The sequence below is a fragment of the Eretmochelys imbricata genome, chromosome 18 (genome assembly GCF_965152235.1).
Source record: "Eretmochelys imbricata isolate rEreImb1 chromosome 18, rEreImb1.hap1, whole genome shotgun sequence".
Taxonomy (NCBI): Eukaryota; Metazoa; Chordata; order Testudines; family Cheloniidae; genus Eretmochelys; species Eretmochelys imbricata.
Window position 1 is genome coordinate 9,901,157 of NC_135589.1, and position 18,174 is coordinate 9,919,330.

General features: G+C 47.0%; 1 protein-coding gene across 2 annotated transcripts in view; it reads right to left on the minus strand.

Annotated features, from left to right (window-relative positions):
* Positions 1–18,174, minus strand: part of KAZN (kazrin, periplakin interacting protein) — a 393,973-nt gene that overhangs the window by 44,874 nt on the left and 330,925 nt on the right. The window contains exons 5-8 of one of the 2 annotated variants that reach the window (XM_077837231.1): positions 17,140–17,329; positions 12,403–12,533; positions 8,512–8,562; positions 5,632–5,755 (exon numbers count right to left, since the gene is read on the minus strand). In XM_077837231.1, the coding sequence (XP_077693357.1) occupies positions 5,632–5,755; positions 8,512–8,562; positions 12,403–12,533; positions 17,140–17,329 (496 nt within the window). Of the gene's footprint in view, positions 1–5,584; positions 5,756–8,511; positions 8,563–12,402; positions 12,534–17,139; positions 17,330–18,174 lie in introns of those variants that run through there. The other variant, XM_077837232.1, reaches the window with a different exon arrangement.

Here is an 18,174-nt window from a genome sequence, read left to right on the forward strand (position 1 = left end):
ATAGCCAGAAGGATGGCCCTTGCAAGACCTGGGTTCAAGTCCTAGCTCCCCCACAGCCTTTCTGTGTGACCTGAGGCAAGTCACTTAGACTCAGGCCCTCAAAGGTGTTTAGGTGCCCAACTCCCATTGAGAATCTGTGCCTCAGTTTCCCCTCTGTGCAATGGGGGGGGACTAGCAGATTTTATAGTTGGGGGCGCTCTCTTTAACTTAGACACTACACTTGTGTCACTAATGTGTTTCTGTCTAAACAGGAGAAACGGAAGATGGGAAGGCTGGAGGACCACCGATCAGAGGGCAGGACTGTGTGAGAGACGCCTAGCTGAACGACCCTGGTAAGTACTTCTTTCTCCCCATACAGGAGGGGGAATAAACTATACTGGTATAACTGCATCCATGTTACAGCTTGTATCGCTATTTCAGCGAAAAACCAACAACCCCAAAGCCAAAAACCACCCCAAAACATCCCGTAACAGAGCTCGATATACTGGTACAAAAACCCTCTGTAGCCTCGGCCTTAGACTCTGACTCCGCCAGCAGCTGTGGTTCTGAATAAACAAGCCTCCTTTAAGCCGATAGCATCACAGGCAAATTAATCCTCTCTGTAAGCAGTTATCAGAAAGGGATAACTCCCATGGAAGGAGGAAGTGGAGTAACTCCTGTCTCTCCTCAGTGCAGGGAAAGTAGAGACCTTGATGTCCTAATTCCATGGTCCCTGCACAGGTCTGACTCTGCAGTGCAGGCCTGACTGTAACAGCACCAGCTCTTCCAGACACAGATAATCCTACTGGATTGTGTCAAATATAATAAGCCTGAAGTTCCAGCAACCGGGGGACAAGAATCATCATTGGATATGTTCTTAGCTTCTTGAGAATTGCACCACTTGGCACTCGAGAGAGCCCATGTTTCCCCATGAAGAGGCCCTGGCTTTCTGCCTTCCTGAGTTTTGTTTCCATATTCTTCTCAGAATGGCGCCATGACTTACCGGCTGGTGCCTCTGGGATCACTGCTCCTGATGCATTTTGCACTGGTCATGAAATTCCAACTGCCACCTTGAAAGCCTTACACACCAACGTTGGAGACCGCTTCCTTCACCTCCCGGTTTTCTGGTCTGCTAAACCTTTTCCTAGATTCTCGATGCCAGTTCCAACTCTAAAAGCCACTGCCCTATACTGATTGGGAGATAAGCCTGAGACAAAACCCCTGGTTCAAAGATCCTTAGATTTTAGAATAGTTTGGCCCCACGTCCAAACTTTACAGCTGGCCCTGTACGGGGCCAAACGCAACCCCCAGGTCTAAACATTCCTGAGCCATGGGAAAGCTCAGATCCCAGAGTCAGCATCACTGTTGGACTCTCTCAAGAGACTGGTCTGGCTTCTGTTTTTCAAGCATTGTTTGGAATTTGCAGCTTTCTCTGCTGCTCCAAATTGAGCTGCCCTAGGTAAGGATTTCCTAGGTCTCCTCTACTAAAGCTAGGTTACGTGCCTGCTGCTACTTCACACATTTCTGAATGCTACAGTATTCAACACATTCAAAGCCAGCCCAAGTCAAGTTCCCTCTGAAGTGAAAGATGGTCAGGTTTTCTGAACATGCTCTCCCTTCCCTCCCACTCCTCCTCTTTTCTGCAGTTTTCACTATGATTTTTTTCTCCATTTCCCTCTTCTCCACTCATTCCCCGGTGGCCCCGCGTTCTCCCCTTTAAGTCCCCCTCCTTCCTCTCCCCTTCCTCCCCCCCCCCCCCACATGGTGGTATTCTACAAGAGGGCAAGGGGCAGACAGAGCCATTCTGTTGCCTTGTCCTCCCAGTAGTGGGGCTGGAGTGAGGTCTGGTGAGGACAACGCTAGCCTGGGATAAATACATTTGACTGAGAGGTGCTCTGCTACGTGATAATAGGAGCCATATACCTCTAGAATGAGGGGCAGTGGGTGAATTTGGCCGAACAGTTGGGTCTCATTACTCACTCTATCTTGGGTTGCGAAAGAACATTTAACATTGTTCTTTCACTGGTTTTGATTTTTCTTTGCATTTTGCTCCGTATGGAGGATGAAACTAGACCAGTCAGTTTCAGCTGCTGTTTCCAGACAATTTTCGCTTTTTAGCGAACCCTGCCGTGTTTGGGTTGGGAGCACCGCAGGGGGAATGTTCAGGTCCACCCAAACCTTGGGGTTGAAATGAAAAAGAAAATGGGGGAAGCATTTCACGCAGGTTTTATGAAAGTCAGTTCAGTCCTCAGTGGCCGTACTTGATAGCAGCTATAGAATCCAGCATATGATGGGGAGAAGGTGATGGTGATTCCCAGTTAGGGTAGCCTACAAACTATAGCCTCATTAAGGGGTGGGCTGTGAATTGGGGCATGTCTAGTCCCCATGGTCAGCTGACATTCACACGGCTATGAGCAGCAAATACTAGCTCATTAATTTTTGGGTCTGCATGTTTTTCCTGCTCAGAGGATAAGCAAGGCAGACTTAAGGGCATGTCCTCCTACTCGAATCCTTTCCTGGTCAGGGCTTCTTGCCGCCAAAGACCCAATGGGCAGAGTCTCTGCTCCCTTCACTTTGCTGTCTTGTCTGGGGAATGATTGGGCTTTAAATATATCTTTTTTTCAAGGCAAGTCATGAACGGAGATATTTTCCCCCCTTTCTTTTGTTAAGGTGGACACAGCCACAAGGGCTGGAAAATAACGGACAGCAGAGGAGAGTTTTTAAGAAGTCATGAAAGTTATTGTCTATAGGCCTCGATTCTCTCGCCACCCGCAGGCAGTTCTTGGAATCTACCTCAAAAATGCCAGTCACTGGATTCCAAAGCTGCAATAGCTTCTGTGTGTTGAGTCGAGTTTCTGAAACTTCATATCCTTCCTAACCAGCTGGAAAGAAATTGCTCTATTAGACAAACTCTGGTTCTGAGGGAATGAACAAATAGAGCTTCAGCTACCCTGCTGGCATGTGGTGTAAATACTTAATTTGTGTTACAGTACGTGACAATACATATGATCCGATTTAATCACCTGGACTAGCCAAGGATCCAGGCCTAGCAAACACAACTTAGAAACCATTAAATCACATAGAATTCATTCATACTTTAAAATAAGCTTTATTTTTTTTTAATATTTTTATATTTGCATCCATGCCTTCAAGGACTCTTCCCCACTCACGTGGGAAAAGTTAAATCTAATGTTACCCATAATTCATATGCTATTAATTGTAGTTTTCTTTTAAATAAATCATCCTCTTAGTAACTTTTTTAGAATTATTTCCTAATTTAGAAAAGCTGAAATGAAAAGGAAACTACTAAAATAACCAGGAGTTTTGCTTGCTTGTTTTTAAATTATAAAAACACAAGAGGGGGAAAAATGTATAAAGATGGTCCTCTGCAGAGAAGGATACCACAGGGTGTTCTCCCCAACCCTGGTTTGGGACAGATCCCCATTGCAAAGCAGTGCAGGTATTTAAAGCTGCTTTCCCTAACCCGCTGTGGTTTCTCCAGATCGTTCTGTTAGAAGGAAATGTAACATGGGGGTATTTTGTGTTTTAGTTTCATAATTAAAGACCAAATATCCCTTTCAAACAGGGTGCACGTATTGGAATTAAAAAAATACACAATAATATTTTATTAAATAATCTTAAAGTTAAGAGCGTAAAATTGTATTGTAAGCATTAAAGCACGACGCACTGTATTTTGTATTAACCAGACAGCCGTGCATGTTAGTGGAAAGAAAAAAAAATCACAGATTTTGAAGAGAGCCTAATGGATTTAGGAGCACAAGTCCCCAGTAAAAAGCATGGGCTTTGTGCTTATAAATCTTTTAGGTGCACTGGCAAAAGTCTCTGCCCCCCAATAAACTAGAATTTAGAAGACAATGAACAGACATGGTTTCAGAAGCAACTACATCAAATTACCTGATCTTTCCAAAATGGACATTTGTTTGCCTGTGAAGCAGAGTTAGAAGGAAACAATGCCCCACACTAAGGGTTGAAGAGATGCAACTGCCAGCTTTGCTTACCTGGGGGCACCAACGCTATTAGACTGCTCCACTGTGGGATGAATGACAGGAGTAGCCCAGACCCAGACCAGTGTTCTTACAGACAAAATAAATATTCCTGGCCTGAGTTAAGAGCATTGGATACAGAACAGTTTTCCAGTGTTCCCCAAGTGTCTGATCGAACGCTATAGCCTGATATTTACAGTCAGACTCACTCCCAACTTTACTCTGGAGTCTTAGGTTCCCATTCAACAAAGCACAACTTTAAGCAGGTGTTTAAACCACCTTGAAGTCAATGGGACTTAAGTACTTTCCTGCGAAGAGATGGATTGCTGAATCAGGGCTTTGGTTCCTTAAGACACGCTTTATCCCCCTTTCTTATTAATAACCCAAATGAATCCAGTATATAGGAAAAGCCGCAGACATGAGGCAAAAACTAATTGTATGTTTCTGTGGACAGAAAATACAATCAAAGAAAAGGTCAGTGCTTCCTTCCAAACCCACGCAATACTGAAAAGGCCAGTCTGCTTTGCAGTCTAACATTTTCCTCCACATTATTCCATAATAAATATCTCTGTTGCTCTTTTCCAATATGTTGAGCATTTTTTATAGTTTTAGATAAAGATATCTGTAAATATCTGACCTGGTTATACTTCCTATATAGCAATCTGGCTCCCCGATCCTGCTGTCTGGATTGACTGGGGGATAGGGGAACGTACACCATATTAGCACGAGAGACAGAAATGCAACAGAAATTCATTTGGAAAAAAACCCACCAAGACAAATAGAAAAATGGATTCTCTCAGCTTCTACCCAATTCTACCCTAGCTCTGCAGGCAGCAGTTTAATAGAACAGTTCGGTATAAACACACCCTCCCATCCCCATCCAAACCATTGTGGAAAAATATAAATTCCAATCTGTATGCAATAATTTAGTTAGAATAGCTCTTCTGGATTTGCGCAAATAAATTAAACAATCAAAAGAAAGTTAAACCATCATTCCAGGCTGGCAGGCATTAAGAAGAGAACAGTGTTGCCTCCTGAGATTTTGGCCAGGAAGACGTCACACTGAGTGAGATTTTAAGGTCTTTCTGGATAGGCAGAGCCTAACGGTATTTGTAACTCAGGTGCACCCTGTGAATAGGATACTGTCCCCTCCAACCCCCAACTTTTAGAACATACCAGATACAGAATGCACCAACATGAGGGGCTCAAGAAAACAGCGGTTTTTGGACAAGAGACGTCACAAGCACAAAGTGCACAATATTGTTGTTATTTACAAGTACACAGCAGTCCTTCAAGTTTCAAGTTTCATTAAGAAGAAAAAAATAAAAATCAAAAACCAAAAGAAACCAAACCAAACAAAAAAGAGAAACAAAACGAGAGGATTACAACACAACTGCATCGCTCCAAAGACAACAGTTAACAGAGTCACACACAGGCTTTGTTTGTAGTACGTACATCAGTTACAGAAGTGGCGACGCAGAGGGAAAAGGCTCACTTCCTTTTTTAGTTAGATGCATCCACGCACACACAACCACACACCCACCCACGCACGCACACCGGCAGCAGAGGAAGGAGGCGAGCTACCAGCTTGGGGAGGGGAAGGGTCACCAGTCTGCGTCTTCCTCTATGTAATAATCGGGAGCAGTACCATCAAAGAGGCCCGGGTCTAGGGATTTCCGCTGCTTCCCTCTGGCAAATACCCTGGAGATGGAACCAAACCCCATCTTCTCTTTCTTCTTTTTTCGTTTTTGGTCTTCGAGGTCCTCTAGAGACTGCAAAGCGGAGGGAGAAGAAAGAAGGGGAAATAACATGAGTGTCGACAATAAACAGCCTGGGGAGAGAAGGTGCTTAGATGCTGGGATGGGGCAGGAACCATATGAGGGAAAGGAGACGACCCAGAGACTCCATGGAGGCCACTGAGGACTGCTATAGCTATTGGTTTTATGTGGAAAGTGCCCAGATGCTATGGTGATGAGCAGCCAGCTAAAACACAAAGATGGGTCACTTTCAAAAATCTCCATCTAAGAGACTGGGAAATACACAGACATCCAAATTCCTTTGGGGGCTTTAAATATCTCAGCCTTGATAACTAGGACAGGGGGATGGTCCAGGCCTTCTGGAGAATGCCTACACAATCAGCAAAAGCGCTCAAGCTGGAGCTCCCGTAATGTAAATGAGAAGGGGCTGCTGGCGGGGGCCCTCAATTCTGGAATTTGCTCCCCACCCTCGGGTCCACAAGAGCCCAGAGTTGTTGCTCTTCCAGGCAAGCTGGTAAGGAGCCTGTGGGTTGAGGTGGAGATGTTTATGGGCTGTCCCTGGCCTGTCTATGTTGTAATTTTTCACTTACAGGTTAGGCACCCTGAGCAGAGGGTAGGTGCCTATTGGTGTATTTTAAAATGTGAAGAAATTAATAAGGGCCTAATCTGATGTCACTGAAGGCTAACTGGGCTTTGGTTTGGACCCTGTACCTGGACGTCTCTTATCCTAAATAATAACCATAATATGTATTTACATAGTATCCATGCATTGGAGATATTAAAATTAATAGTACTTTGTGAAAAGGCAACAGGGTCTAGTAAATTCCAGCACCAGAGTGAGGGGAAAAGAATCCAGCCCCAATAACCCCCTTTCCTGCAATCCAAAAGCAACCAACTTCAGCCTAAGGAAGTGGGATCTGAGCCTGCTCTCATTGTAGCAAAAGACTCCTTCAACTCAATGGGAGCCAGAGTAGAGTTTTAAGTGGAAGGATGCTACAGAGAAACTGGGGAGAGGATTGCAGATGAAAGGATGGAAGTACTTGTTTTCTTAAATCCGGGTGCATTGCTTTGTACAGAATGTAGCCTAGCTGGATGCGCTTTTACATAACCCCATGGACTCACCGACCTGTTCTTTAACCTAGGCTAGAACACTAGAGCCAGACAGAACAAGCTCAAAACTTGGTCCCCTTGGTCCCCCCAGAAAGCCTATGGAAACTTTTGAGCAAACCTGGGAGGATTTAGTGGAGTCAAGATTTCACCCTCGGAAGTGGGTGTTTTGCCACTTACTTCAAGGGGACCAGGTTTCACACTGGGCTTAGTGAGAGGGGTTCTGCGGGTAAAATAGGAGAGTCGTTTGACTGAGGTCTGCCTTGAAGCTCTGGGTTTATTCAAACCAGAGCCAGGACTCTAAAGCCCAGATCCTCAAAAGAATGTAGGTGTCTAACTCCCATTGAAACCTAAATACCTTTGGGGATCTGGGTCAAAGTTATTACAGTTGGATTTTGACCACCACAAGTATTCCTGGGGGACGGGGGTGTCGGTGTTTGGACCTGGGTTTTGGAGCGGCTCGTTTATATTTGGAAGACCACAGAGTTCAGGAATAGCTGGGGCACAGGCCCATCTGCAATCCAAACCCCCAGGTGTGTGAATCCACATGGGCGATGTTCACACAAACCCTTGTGAAGGGAAATCTCTGAGTCTAAAGGAGGTGTTTTAACCGTTTCTTCTCTCTCATCAACCTTCTCCCCTCTTGTTTTTCTTTAGTAGCAGCGGGCTCTAAACTGGAGACAGATCAGCCATTGCTTTTGCTTTTCAGACCGCAAGGTGTGGTTTACTTGAAACCTTCTTTCCAAATAAAGTGTCTTGAAGTTAAAAAACACTAAGTCAAGGAGCAAACGCCAGCACCAGTGTCTCACTCCAGAAGAGGTAAATCTGTGCAAATGGCTGGCGTGGAATGAGTCTAAGGTCCTGTCTGCTAAGGACATTTACAACAGTGTAGCTATTTCAATGCAGTTACCCAGTGCAAGCCCCTAAGGTATCTGGCTCCCCAGCTGCAGCTTAATGGGGGATGTTACAGGATGATGATGTATCAGATGAAGCCCTGCGTGAGGCTGGTGCAGCACATCATTTACTTACACCACTGCAAATTTCTTTAACGTAGACAAAGCCTCAGTTACTTTTGTTTCCACCGTTCTGCACCCAGCTGCCTGAACCCAGCATAGCGAGCTCATGCTGCTGCTTGCCCCTGCCTGGTCTGCCAGGGCTATGCTCCTTTTAGTGCGCTAGTGGCTCCTTGAGCTAGCAGGAGCGTGTCTAATGCGAGCTGCCAATCACCCCCCCCTCGCTCCTGGTGTAGACGTAGCCTACGTTGGCATAACAGATACCGAGCAGCTGGCAGAAGGTGCAATTTACACCAGATTGGACTCTTCTGCATATGACCCTGTGGGTCCCTCCCCCTCTCTGGAAAAGGCAACTGCTATTCCCTACATCGACCACTCTCTCCCACCTCCTCGACTACAGCTGGGCCGGGGTCAGAGAGTTTGGCTCTGGATCCAAAGTTGAGGGCTGCTCAAATCCAGAGTTTTGATTCAGGCCCATTTCCAAAACTGACAGATGTTACCAGTTGTGGTCTACCTATAGACTTGCAATATACCTATTAGGCATGGCACGTGACTCAAGCCTCTGCACCCTGTGTGTGCATCAGCCACGCTGTGCACTAGTAGACTGTATTTCACTAGGAGATTGGTCAAGAAAGGCAATTGGTTTCCTACCTGTACAATTGGGTTGTGCAAGTTCTTCTGTACCGGGCCAGGACTATCCCCCTACCGGTAGAAGGAGACAGATCACATTGAAACAGCATAAACACAGCCCTAGTACCACCCAGCACTGTTAGAGGAAAACTGGCCCAGGGATACAAATGCCCAGCCAGGAGCTCTCTTTCTGGGGATCCTGCTTGTTTCTGGGCTTCAGAGCATTAGCTGGTGCAAAGTTGCTGCTGTTTAATGCTGAAGCCAATTCTTTTGGGGAAGGAGAAGAGGGGTTTGGGAAAAGAAGATCATGCTGATGCAGGTAAAACTGTATGTCCCCTGTTATTTTATAGCCACGTAGACTAGGCTAAGGGCAACCAAGAGGGAAATTCAAACATGGTTTTGGAAAAGTCAGAATCTCAGAATAAAGAAGGGTGAATCCGCTGAACTCAACCAAACTTCCTTGAACTGAGACAAGATTCATATAACCCTTTGTTCTTATGACTCCTGCACCTGTGTCTCATCTTTGCAAACCAGAGAAATGTCTGAGAAACACCCGAACTTCGGGGTGCTTCTCGGGGCCCAGACGCACCCTCCCAACTCCCACATTAGTAACAAAAATAAAATCCAGACAAATGCAGACATTTCGGTCCAGGTGCCTTTCCCCTTTGGGTGACAGGTCAAGGAACTAAAGAGGAAAAATTTAATCTGGAGCCACCATTTATGCTGTTCCCAGTTGGTCTGCCTCTGCCTGTTGGCACGGGGCTAATGCCATTGGTTCTGGACCGGGATAGGAAATGCCACAGACTGTAACATTAATTCATGTCAGGCCAAGTTTGAAGGCAATGGATTTAAGTTACACATTGGTGAGCAGGTGGAAAGGAGCATGCATTGGTGAAACAGACATGCCAAGTGACCAAATTGGTGTGGAGATGGGTCTGCTTTACTACCACTTCTCAGCTCTTTATTACACCCCTCTCTTCTGGCCCCCTAAGCATGGAGTTTACACCAGCTTATGCTCCCTTAGACGGAGATCTGCTCCCTGAACTCAGATCCCCTCTGACTCGTATCTTGATTCAAATGCCACAGGTACTGGAGGTAATTGGTCAAGCAAAAATGTAACGAGGAGGACTGAAGCTAGCCCCTCATTAACGAGGAGGGATGTGCCTGACTATTACCAATTAGTCATGAATCATTATTATTTGTACAGCATTGCCAGGGTGCTGGATGCTTTATGCGGGAGTGGTCCAGAACTCAATGGGAAATGGCCTTATCAGCTCGCACAAGGATTTGCGAAGCTGCCTCATATTCTGCCCATTTGTGTTTAGACCCAGCTAGGAAGCACCATCGGGGGAGTGTGTGTGTGCGTGTGTATTTCAAATGGGAGGAACAGCCAACGTGAAAGCATAACTGTCAAACTACAAAAGCCACCCAAATAAATCTGCTCACTAAAAGTTAGCTCTAAGGGTTTGTCTCCACAGCAAGTTATTCCAGATTAGGTATTATTCCTGATTAATGCCGTGTGTGGATGCCCTTAGTCCAGAATAAGGGTGCTTTACTGTGAATTAGTTTAATCCAGTTGGTCCTTTCTGTAGTAAAGCTCCTTAAACTAACTTGGCAGCAGGCATGCTTGGGGCTTGTTTACACAAACAGTTAGTGCACGGTAAACTGAGGTGAAAATCTACCTCGCACGAGCCTGCTGCACACTCACTGGCAGTCTGAACTCTGCTGTCGTGCACTGAAAGTTCCCTAATGCACTTTAATCTGCTCCCATTTCGAAGAGGGGCAGCTCAAAGCACACCAAGGAACTGCTGGTGCCCAGCAGCAGGGTCTATTTTGGACACAGTGCCTGGCAGGCTAGAAATAGGTAGATTTACATCCCAGCTTGCCGTGAACTGCTGGTCTAGACAAGCCTGTATTCGGGAATCAGGAATAGTTAATCTGCTTTAAATTCATACCGTACCTTATTCAGGATTAATTTTCATGTGCAGACAAGCCCTAAGAGAGAGCTTGTGCCACCCACCCCATTGGTCTCCCTGCCAGCAAGAGGCTCGGTGAGCCTCAGCTGTGAGGGGGAGCTTTGGAGATGCCAATGTCTCTAGGAGTGAGACAAACGCTACCCCCTCATTTCACAAAGGTCACTTGAGAGCGATCAGATGCTGCTGGATTTTACAGATGTGAGCTGGATTTTAATTGGTGACCACAGCTAAAAAGTCTGTTATCAATACACTGAACCAGACAGTCCTCACACACTGTTCTTCTGACTGCACAGTGCAGACCCCCCCCCCCCAATCTCTCTCTCTTTCTTTGCAGTGAGGCAATCGCCTGAGGGGCTTGGAGATTGTTCTCTCATTCCTATATGGTTGCCTCAGTCAGCAGGGCTTTCTTATCTGGCAAATGCTCACTCCCTGAACTCCGCTCCTAGAATTAAGCTACATTTATCTGCATCTATTAGCCAGGACATCTTAATTATGAACCGTATAACCCCTCTGCTCTCCCATTGCAATGTTTCTGGATATTTCCTGCACCTTCCAATTTATTTTCTCCATTGAACTTTGAAATATTCTCTTCCATGCTGTTGCTCCAGTCATTTAAATCAATTCTATTGATACTGAAGCAAGACTCCTGGCCTCTCTGTCTTTGCTTCTTTCATTAGTAGAAAAGGCTGCCACTCTCAGGTCAGAAGCGCTCTCTTTTCTCCCCTCCCCCAATTAAAAAAAGTGGAATGCAAAGGGCCAAATTCTGCTCTCATTTACACGGTTATACATCAAGAGTAACTTCACGGATGGAATTACTGTAGATTTATACCAGCCTAAAAGGAGAGTAGAAATGTGGATTTACACCAGCTCGGTGTGTGAGATCATGTCTCCCTCCGGTGGCTAAGGAAAGTGTCATCCCTAAATCTGTTCACTAATGGAGATTCTCCTTTAAACTCACAGCTATGCTTTTGGAGAGGAAGTTGCTAGGATCTGTCCCCAGTGTTGCAGGTGTGTGGTTTACCCAGGGACTGTGGCTGGTAGCCTCAGTTCACAGGGAGTTTGACAAACTGTTTTCATTTTGACTCATGTGCGTTCACAGCTCTCAAGTTTGATTCAGAGGAACTTGAAAGCTCAGAGTGAAAGTCGGTCTATGTGGCTCAATTTTGATTGATTGGGGGGGGCAAAGGGGGTGTCACAACATGAGAAACTTTAAAGCTTTGCACGTACTCAATCAAAACCTATAAAATTGCAGCCCGAGGGGAGAAACACTTTGTCAAAGTCTCAGTCCAGGTCCAGCTCAGACGTGGGCCTGTTTTTAAGTACGTTTGTAAATTTTTAAATTTTCGCTCTGCTGAAGCTTGTTCCTTCCCTGGAAACCTGAGAGATTCCGAATGTCTAGTTAGGAAAACTGCCATTTCAATAAACCTCTTTTCAATCAATGTTCCAGGCTGCAAAAATAATGGCCTGGCACAAAATGATAGTTGTTTGTTCAGGACGTTTTACTAAAATAAGAGATGCATCATTTTTGCACAGCTCTTGAAAAGAGGGACTTGGATTCCCCCACTGCCTCGTACTTTGTGTGGGCGTGGCCACCAGTGCAAAGTGAGAGCAAAACACTGCCCCAGCCACCGTGGGAGCCAGGGAAACTCACTTTGCAGAGGTGTAAGTGAGCACACAGAGTTAGGCAGTGTAGAATCAGCTCCTGGTTGGTATGTGAGTAGTTTTAAGTTCCATTCAAACACAGGATTTACATTTATAGCCTGACTGAAAGCCCAGTGAGAGGCTTTGCCTCGTCATTGGTGGGCTTTGGTTCAGGCCCCAGAAGAAGGGGTGGCAAAAGACAAGCAGGTAAGAGTGATGGTTAGGGTTAGAAACATTGGCACAGAGGTTAAGAGGACAGCTTTAGGAGTCACAAACGACCTCACAACTGCCTTACATTGCAGAGGGAATGTGTCCGATGTCGGGGCGAGTTGATGTCACTTGGCGTCGATGACCTATCACCTTCTGCTGCCGACGCATCGGAGATTATGGAAGGCTGCCGTGAATGGCACGGACTCACTCTGACAGCTGGAAGGCAAGGAGCAGAGTTAGGGCTCAGTGGAATTAGTATTTTCATCTCCATGCCCTCCCTGCTTTAGCTCGGATACTATACCATTCTCAGTCTGTGAATTTGGTTCTCTCTAGTGCTGTGTTTATACACGGACAGTCGCCGGCAGGGGTGTTGGATGAATGCTTTAGCCCACAGCATAACACCACAGATCTACTGTCCTGCCTGTAACTTCTAGAGGGGCAGCTGCAGAGATAGAGAGGGTGCGATGGCTCAGATGCTGGACTAGAGACCTGGATTCAGGTCCCAGTTCTGCCACAACTTAACTGCGTGAGCTTGGGCAAATCTCTATGTTTCTCTGTGCTTCTGTTCCCTATCTATAAAGTTTCTTCGCCCTGGTCTACACTAGGCAGGGAGGGGGGGTCGACCTAAGATACGCAACTTCAGCTACGCGAATAGCGTAGCTGAAGTCGGCGTATCTTAGGTCGACTTACCTGGCGGTGAGGATGGCGGTGAGTCGACCGCTGCCACTCCCCCGTTGACTCCGCTTCCGCCTCTCGGGAGCTGGAGTTCCAGAGTCCACGGGGAACGTGTTCGGGGATCTATTTATCGCGTCTAGACGAGATGCGATAAATTGATCCCTGATAGATCGATCACTACCCACCAATCACTACCTGCCCTTAGTCTCCCTTCTTTATTTAGGCCCTGACAGAACAAGGAGCAATGGTCTCAAGTTGCAATGGGGGAGGTCTAGGTTGGACATTAGGCAACACTATTTCACTAGGAGGGTGGTGAAGCACTGGAATGGGTTCCCTAGGGAGGTGGTGGAATCTCCTTCCTTAGAGGTTTTCAAGGTCAGACTTGACAAAGCCCTGGGTGGGATGATTTAGTTGGACACTGGTCCTGCTTTGAGCAGGGGGTGGGACTAGATGACCTCCTGAGGTCCCTTCCAACCCGGATATTCTATGATAATTAGTTAGATGGGTAACAACTTGTGCCAAAGGGAGAAGCATCTTCATAATCAAAGCTAAATCATATAACTACTTTCTTCGGCCTCACATGGAATGAGGTTTGCTCAAAGAAACATGATCAGTTTAGTTTGCGCCTCATAGTTAGGTTTGGTGGGTAAAGGACAGAAAGGATGAATAGAAACATTAATAAATGTTGCAGGTTTTCTTTTAAGATCCAGGCAGTCCCTTGCAATATTGTGAAGTCAAACCCCGAAGCACGGTCCTGTGATGGGAGACTCAGAAACTGACCAGACTAATTTCATGGTGAAAGCTGAATGAATTTAATCTATCGCTAATTTATGAGGATCTTTGTAAAGCGGGAAGATTAAATGTACATATTTAAAAACAACCACTCTTGATATTGTCCTTTTAAAACAACTCACCCTAGAAGTTTGTAGCTCTAATATGACTGCAAACATTTTTTGTTGGAATTTCTTACATTTCAGATGATGACACGCGCTGATAAGTTACTAGTTTCTTCCATCCTTCCTACCCGTGGTGGGGGCTCCCCAGGCTTGCCCAGTACCCAGAATTCTACTCAATAGTTTGAGACAATAGTGACCATCCCAATATGCATTTTCCTTGGCGAGTCCCTGAGCATGAAAGCCACTGAAATGAAGCTCTCTTGTGCCGGACGACTCCAGCACGGACAATGGTTTGAGCACAGCATTGGCTGTGAGGACACCTGGGTGCCATGTCTGCCTGTGACAGAGATGTGTTGTGTGGCCATAGGCAAGTTCTTTAACGTTTGGGCTTCAGGTACCCCACTTGTAAAATGAGGAAAGTAACAGTCACTTCGATACATTAACGTCTGTAAAGTGCTTTGAGATCCCCAGGTGAGCAACACTACAGAAGAGCAAAGATTATTATTGTTGTTAAAAACGGGATCCTTGGGGCCCATCCAGGCCCAGGTATTATCCATGCCATGTGAGAAGGAAGGATAATGTCCTTTTATTGAGAACAGACCTTTAATCTGGATCCCAAAGTGCTTCCTAAACACGCTGACAGAGGTTTTCAAAAGCAACTAAGAGAGTAAGATACCTAAATCTTGGGAGCTGGGTGTCTAACTCCCTTAGGCTCCTTTGAAAATCTCCTGGAGTCACCCACCACTACAGGGCAGCCACCGATGGCCTTGAACGTGGCAGCTGTTTCACAGCCCTGCAGGACAGGTACGGTAGTGAGGAAGCATGCCGTATGAAGCCAAAATTGCAGGGGTGTGTGTGGATTTACAGAGGCAGACTGCAATCACCCCCGCTACCTGTATGAAGGACACTGGGATGCTACCGTGTGCTGCAATAACAGCTCATGCGTTAGAGCAGTGTCACTCTCGTGTTCTGAGCAATTACTGGAGTGTTTGTACTAAGGGGTGAGAAGTGGAGACTCCCTGAACGCTGCATCCTTGTCCCATATACAGATGCCAGGTTATCTAGTGCTGCAGTGTTTCACCTGCTGCTGAGAGCGAGGGCAATCCTTGAACTGCCAGAGAATATTATAAACCAGCAGCAGCCCATGGACGTGCAGTTCCATGCCACAGGCACCTGGAGACAGCAGACTTGCTGGACCCTGATCTCTCACGGCTTTGCACAGGGTCAGACATGGCACGGCGCAGGTGCCCTTCTGCTTGCAAACAAATTCCTTTGCAGCATGGTGCTCGCTGCTGACTTCTGAGCAAATGCATCCTCCTCCCTGATCTGTCTTTTCAGGGCTTAAAGCAGGGGTGGCCAACCTGGGGCTCCAGACCCACATGCGGCTCTTCAGCGGTTAATCTGCGGCTCCTTGTAGAGGCTCTGACTCTGGGGCTGGAGCGACAGGCACCAACTTTCCAGTGTGCCGGGGGGTGCTCACTGCTCACCCCCTGGCTCTGCCCCAGGCCTTGCCCCCCACTCGCCCCCTTCCTGCCCGCTCCCTTGAGCCTGCTGTGCCCTCGCTCCTCCCACCCAGAGCCTCCTGCACGCCACGAAACAGCTGATCAGGAGGTGCGTGGAGGGATGGGGAGGCGCTGGGAGCAGGGTGGGGGAGCCGACGGTGGCTGCTGACGTATTATTGTGGCTCTCTGGCCATGTACATTGGTAAATTCTGGCTCCTTCTCAGGCTCAGGTTGGCCACCCCTGGCTTAAAGGAACGGGGCACTGACGCCTTTGAGATCACCTCTCAGGAAAGGCTGGGAACTGCTGCTTCCCGAGACCTGGGATTTGGGTGCAGACAGTTGTGGGGCTGTGGAGGTTATTGGAAGAGGGAGAGCACACAGGGTAGCTTAGAATTCAAAGCGAAGAGGGCAAAGCAAAGCACTCAAGCAGGAGAGTGTAGGCTCCAGCGAGGCCAATGAGGTCGGCGGCTCAATCCATTTAGCTTGTAAAGCTCAACATGGCAGGGACTCTCTCTTACTATGCGTTTGTACAGTGCCCGGATCTCATTGTGGGCCTTAATGTGCTACTGCAGCACAGGTAATTGTGGGGTGCCTAAGCCGGTACCCAGATTTCCAGAAGTGCTGAGCTCCCATTGACTTAGAAGCTGTGGCTGCTTGGAAAGTCGGGCTCCTTACTCAGATGCCCAACTCTATGCCCCCGGCTTGGAAAACCCTGGCCCAAGTTCACCGCAGAGTGGAAGGCAGAGAGTGGGGAGATCAGCCTCCATTTACTCCAGCTGCTGCTCTGAAGCAGAGTTAAAGCTGCTCCCTGAAAGGGGATTAGTTCAGCAGGCCACCCAGTTGGCAGAGAGCTGGACTCTGAAGCCACAGGGGAAGGTGAGGTTATGCAGCCTGGGTCTGAATCTTGTATTTTGAGACCTGGTCAGGTTTCTTACACGCCCTTGTCAAAACACGGGAGAGACTTGTCCCACAGAGGGTAGAACCAGCTCATCCCTCACCCTCCCGCAGTGCCCCTTCTCCAAACACCTCCACGGGCTTTACAGCTAGGCCTCGATTAAGCCTTACAACATCTGGAGGAGATGGGAAAGAGAGAGCCGAGGATGACATCATCCCAACCATTGAAACTCAGCCAGCCTCTGGGGTGAAAGGTGGCAACTGTTACAGGGCACTGCATAATTGCTCGGAACAGGAAGTAACAAAGAACGTTGTGTATCCATTGGATCCCACAGGAGGCAGAATGTAATTTGTCTTAGCTGGGATTCAAAAGAATCCTAAAACTTCAATGACCCCAAGGCCTCAGGTTTACACCTCATCTGAAAGAGGGGAAACAGGGGTGAAAATCCTCAGTGCTAAAGATAAACCCTCATTTTAAAAGGAATGAGAACTGTTGACATTCAAAAGGGAAACTGTTAAGCTTCAGATCAAAGTTGGCTCAAGCCTGTGGGCCAGATCCTCAGCAGGGGTCGACTGGCATAGATACACTGGCTCCAGTGAAGCTGCACCCTGGGGACCTGGCTTTGTGCCTCCAGAACGCTCATACGTATTTAAATCTTTCTCCTATACCTGCCTCTCCTTGGAGCGGAGTCATACCAAGCTACTGGACTTTATTTCCCTTCCTGCCACAACACACAACACTAACCCTTTTCTGGAACAAGGAGGTGCTCGACTTCATCAAGAACGCCATCGTATTAAAGGCAGATGAGATCAGAGAGATTTCCCAAGGGGGTTAGCGGCTGGCTTGGAGCTCACCTTGTCGGTCTGCTGAGTGCTGGGGGTGCGCATGGTAAAGCGTCTGCTGGCTCTGCCGGATAGCAGCTGTGAGCGGGAGATCTGCCTGCATCACCCATTCCTGATTCCCATTCAACACGGTCTCACCTGGCATGGCTAATGAGTGACGCTTGGGGACATCCTTGGTTAACGTGGCTAAGGACTGCTTGGCCTGATGGGATAAAAGAACAAAATACAGGACAATGAAACACTTCTCTCAAGACAGCACTTGGACTGCAATGAGTTCAAGCCACCCCTGTGCAGAGGGGCTAACACAACGCACGAGGTCAGTTTCACACTCCAAGAAGAGAATAGGACATAAGTGCTGCTCTTAGGGTTAAATCCTTCCAGAAGACATGGTTTCTTTTACCAAGGTTGATAATTAACTCTTCTGGGGGATCTGCGTGCTGCCAATGTTGCAATAATAGGATTTCAAAATGCAAGCAGCTACCGTTTAGATCTGATTGAGTGCAAAACAGAACATGCACTTGTTGAGAGCTGGGAAGCCAGCCCCAACTTTCCTGCAGCCACCAGGTAAGACGAAGCATGAATGATTGAGCTGGGGGTAGGCCGGCCAGTTGAAGTCAAGCCTATTTGGTCATCACAAAGAAAACAAAAACAGCACAACAACGTGTTAGCGTATGATTTACCTTCGAGAGAAACCTGGACCAAAAACTGAAATAGCTGTTCCTGCAAATACAGGAGCCAGTGATTTATACAGTAAGCCGTGCCAAATTTCATGACGAAAGGCAAAGGCACACAGAGGTAGTCAGCGGTTGGCTTTGGTTCAGATGTGTTAAACAGGCCTATTGGTTCTTCTGCTGTTCCCAGTGGACTTGGCAGGCTCAGAGGGACGCTTTCCCCCTGTTCAATATTTTGTTTTTTTGAAAAATTAAACAGAAGCATCTACAAAGTAAAAATAATTTAAAAATTCTCATTAAAGAGGTGCCAGTTGCTTGACTGTACCTTTTAATTAGCCAGCAGAGAATAGCTCCCATGATTCACTTGATGTTTCAT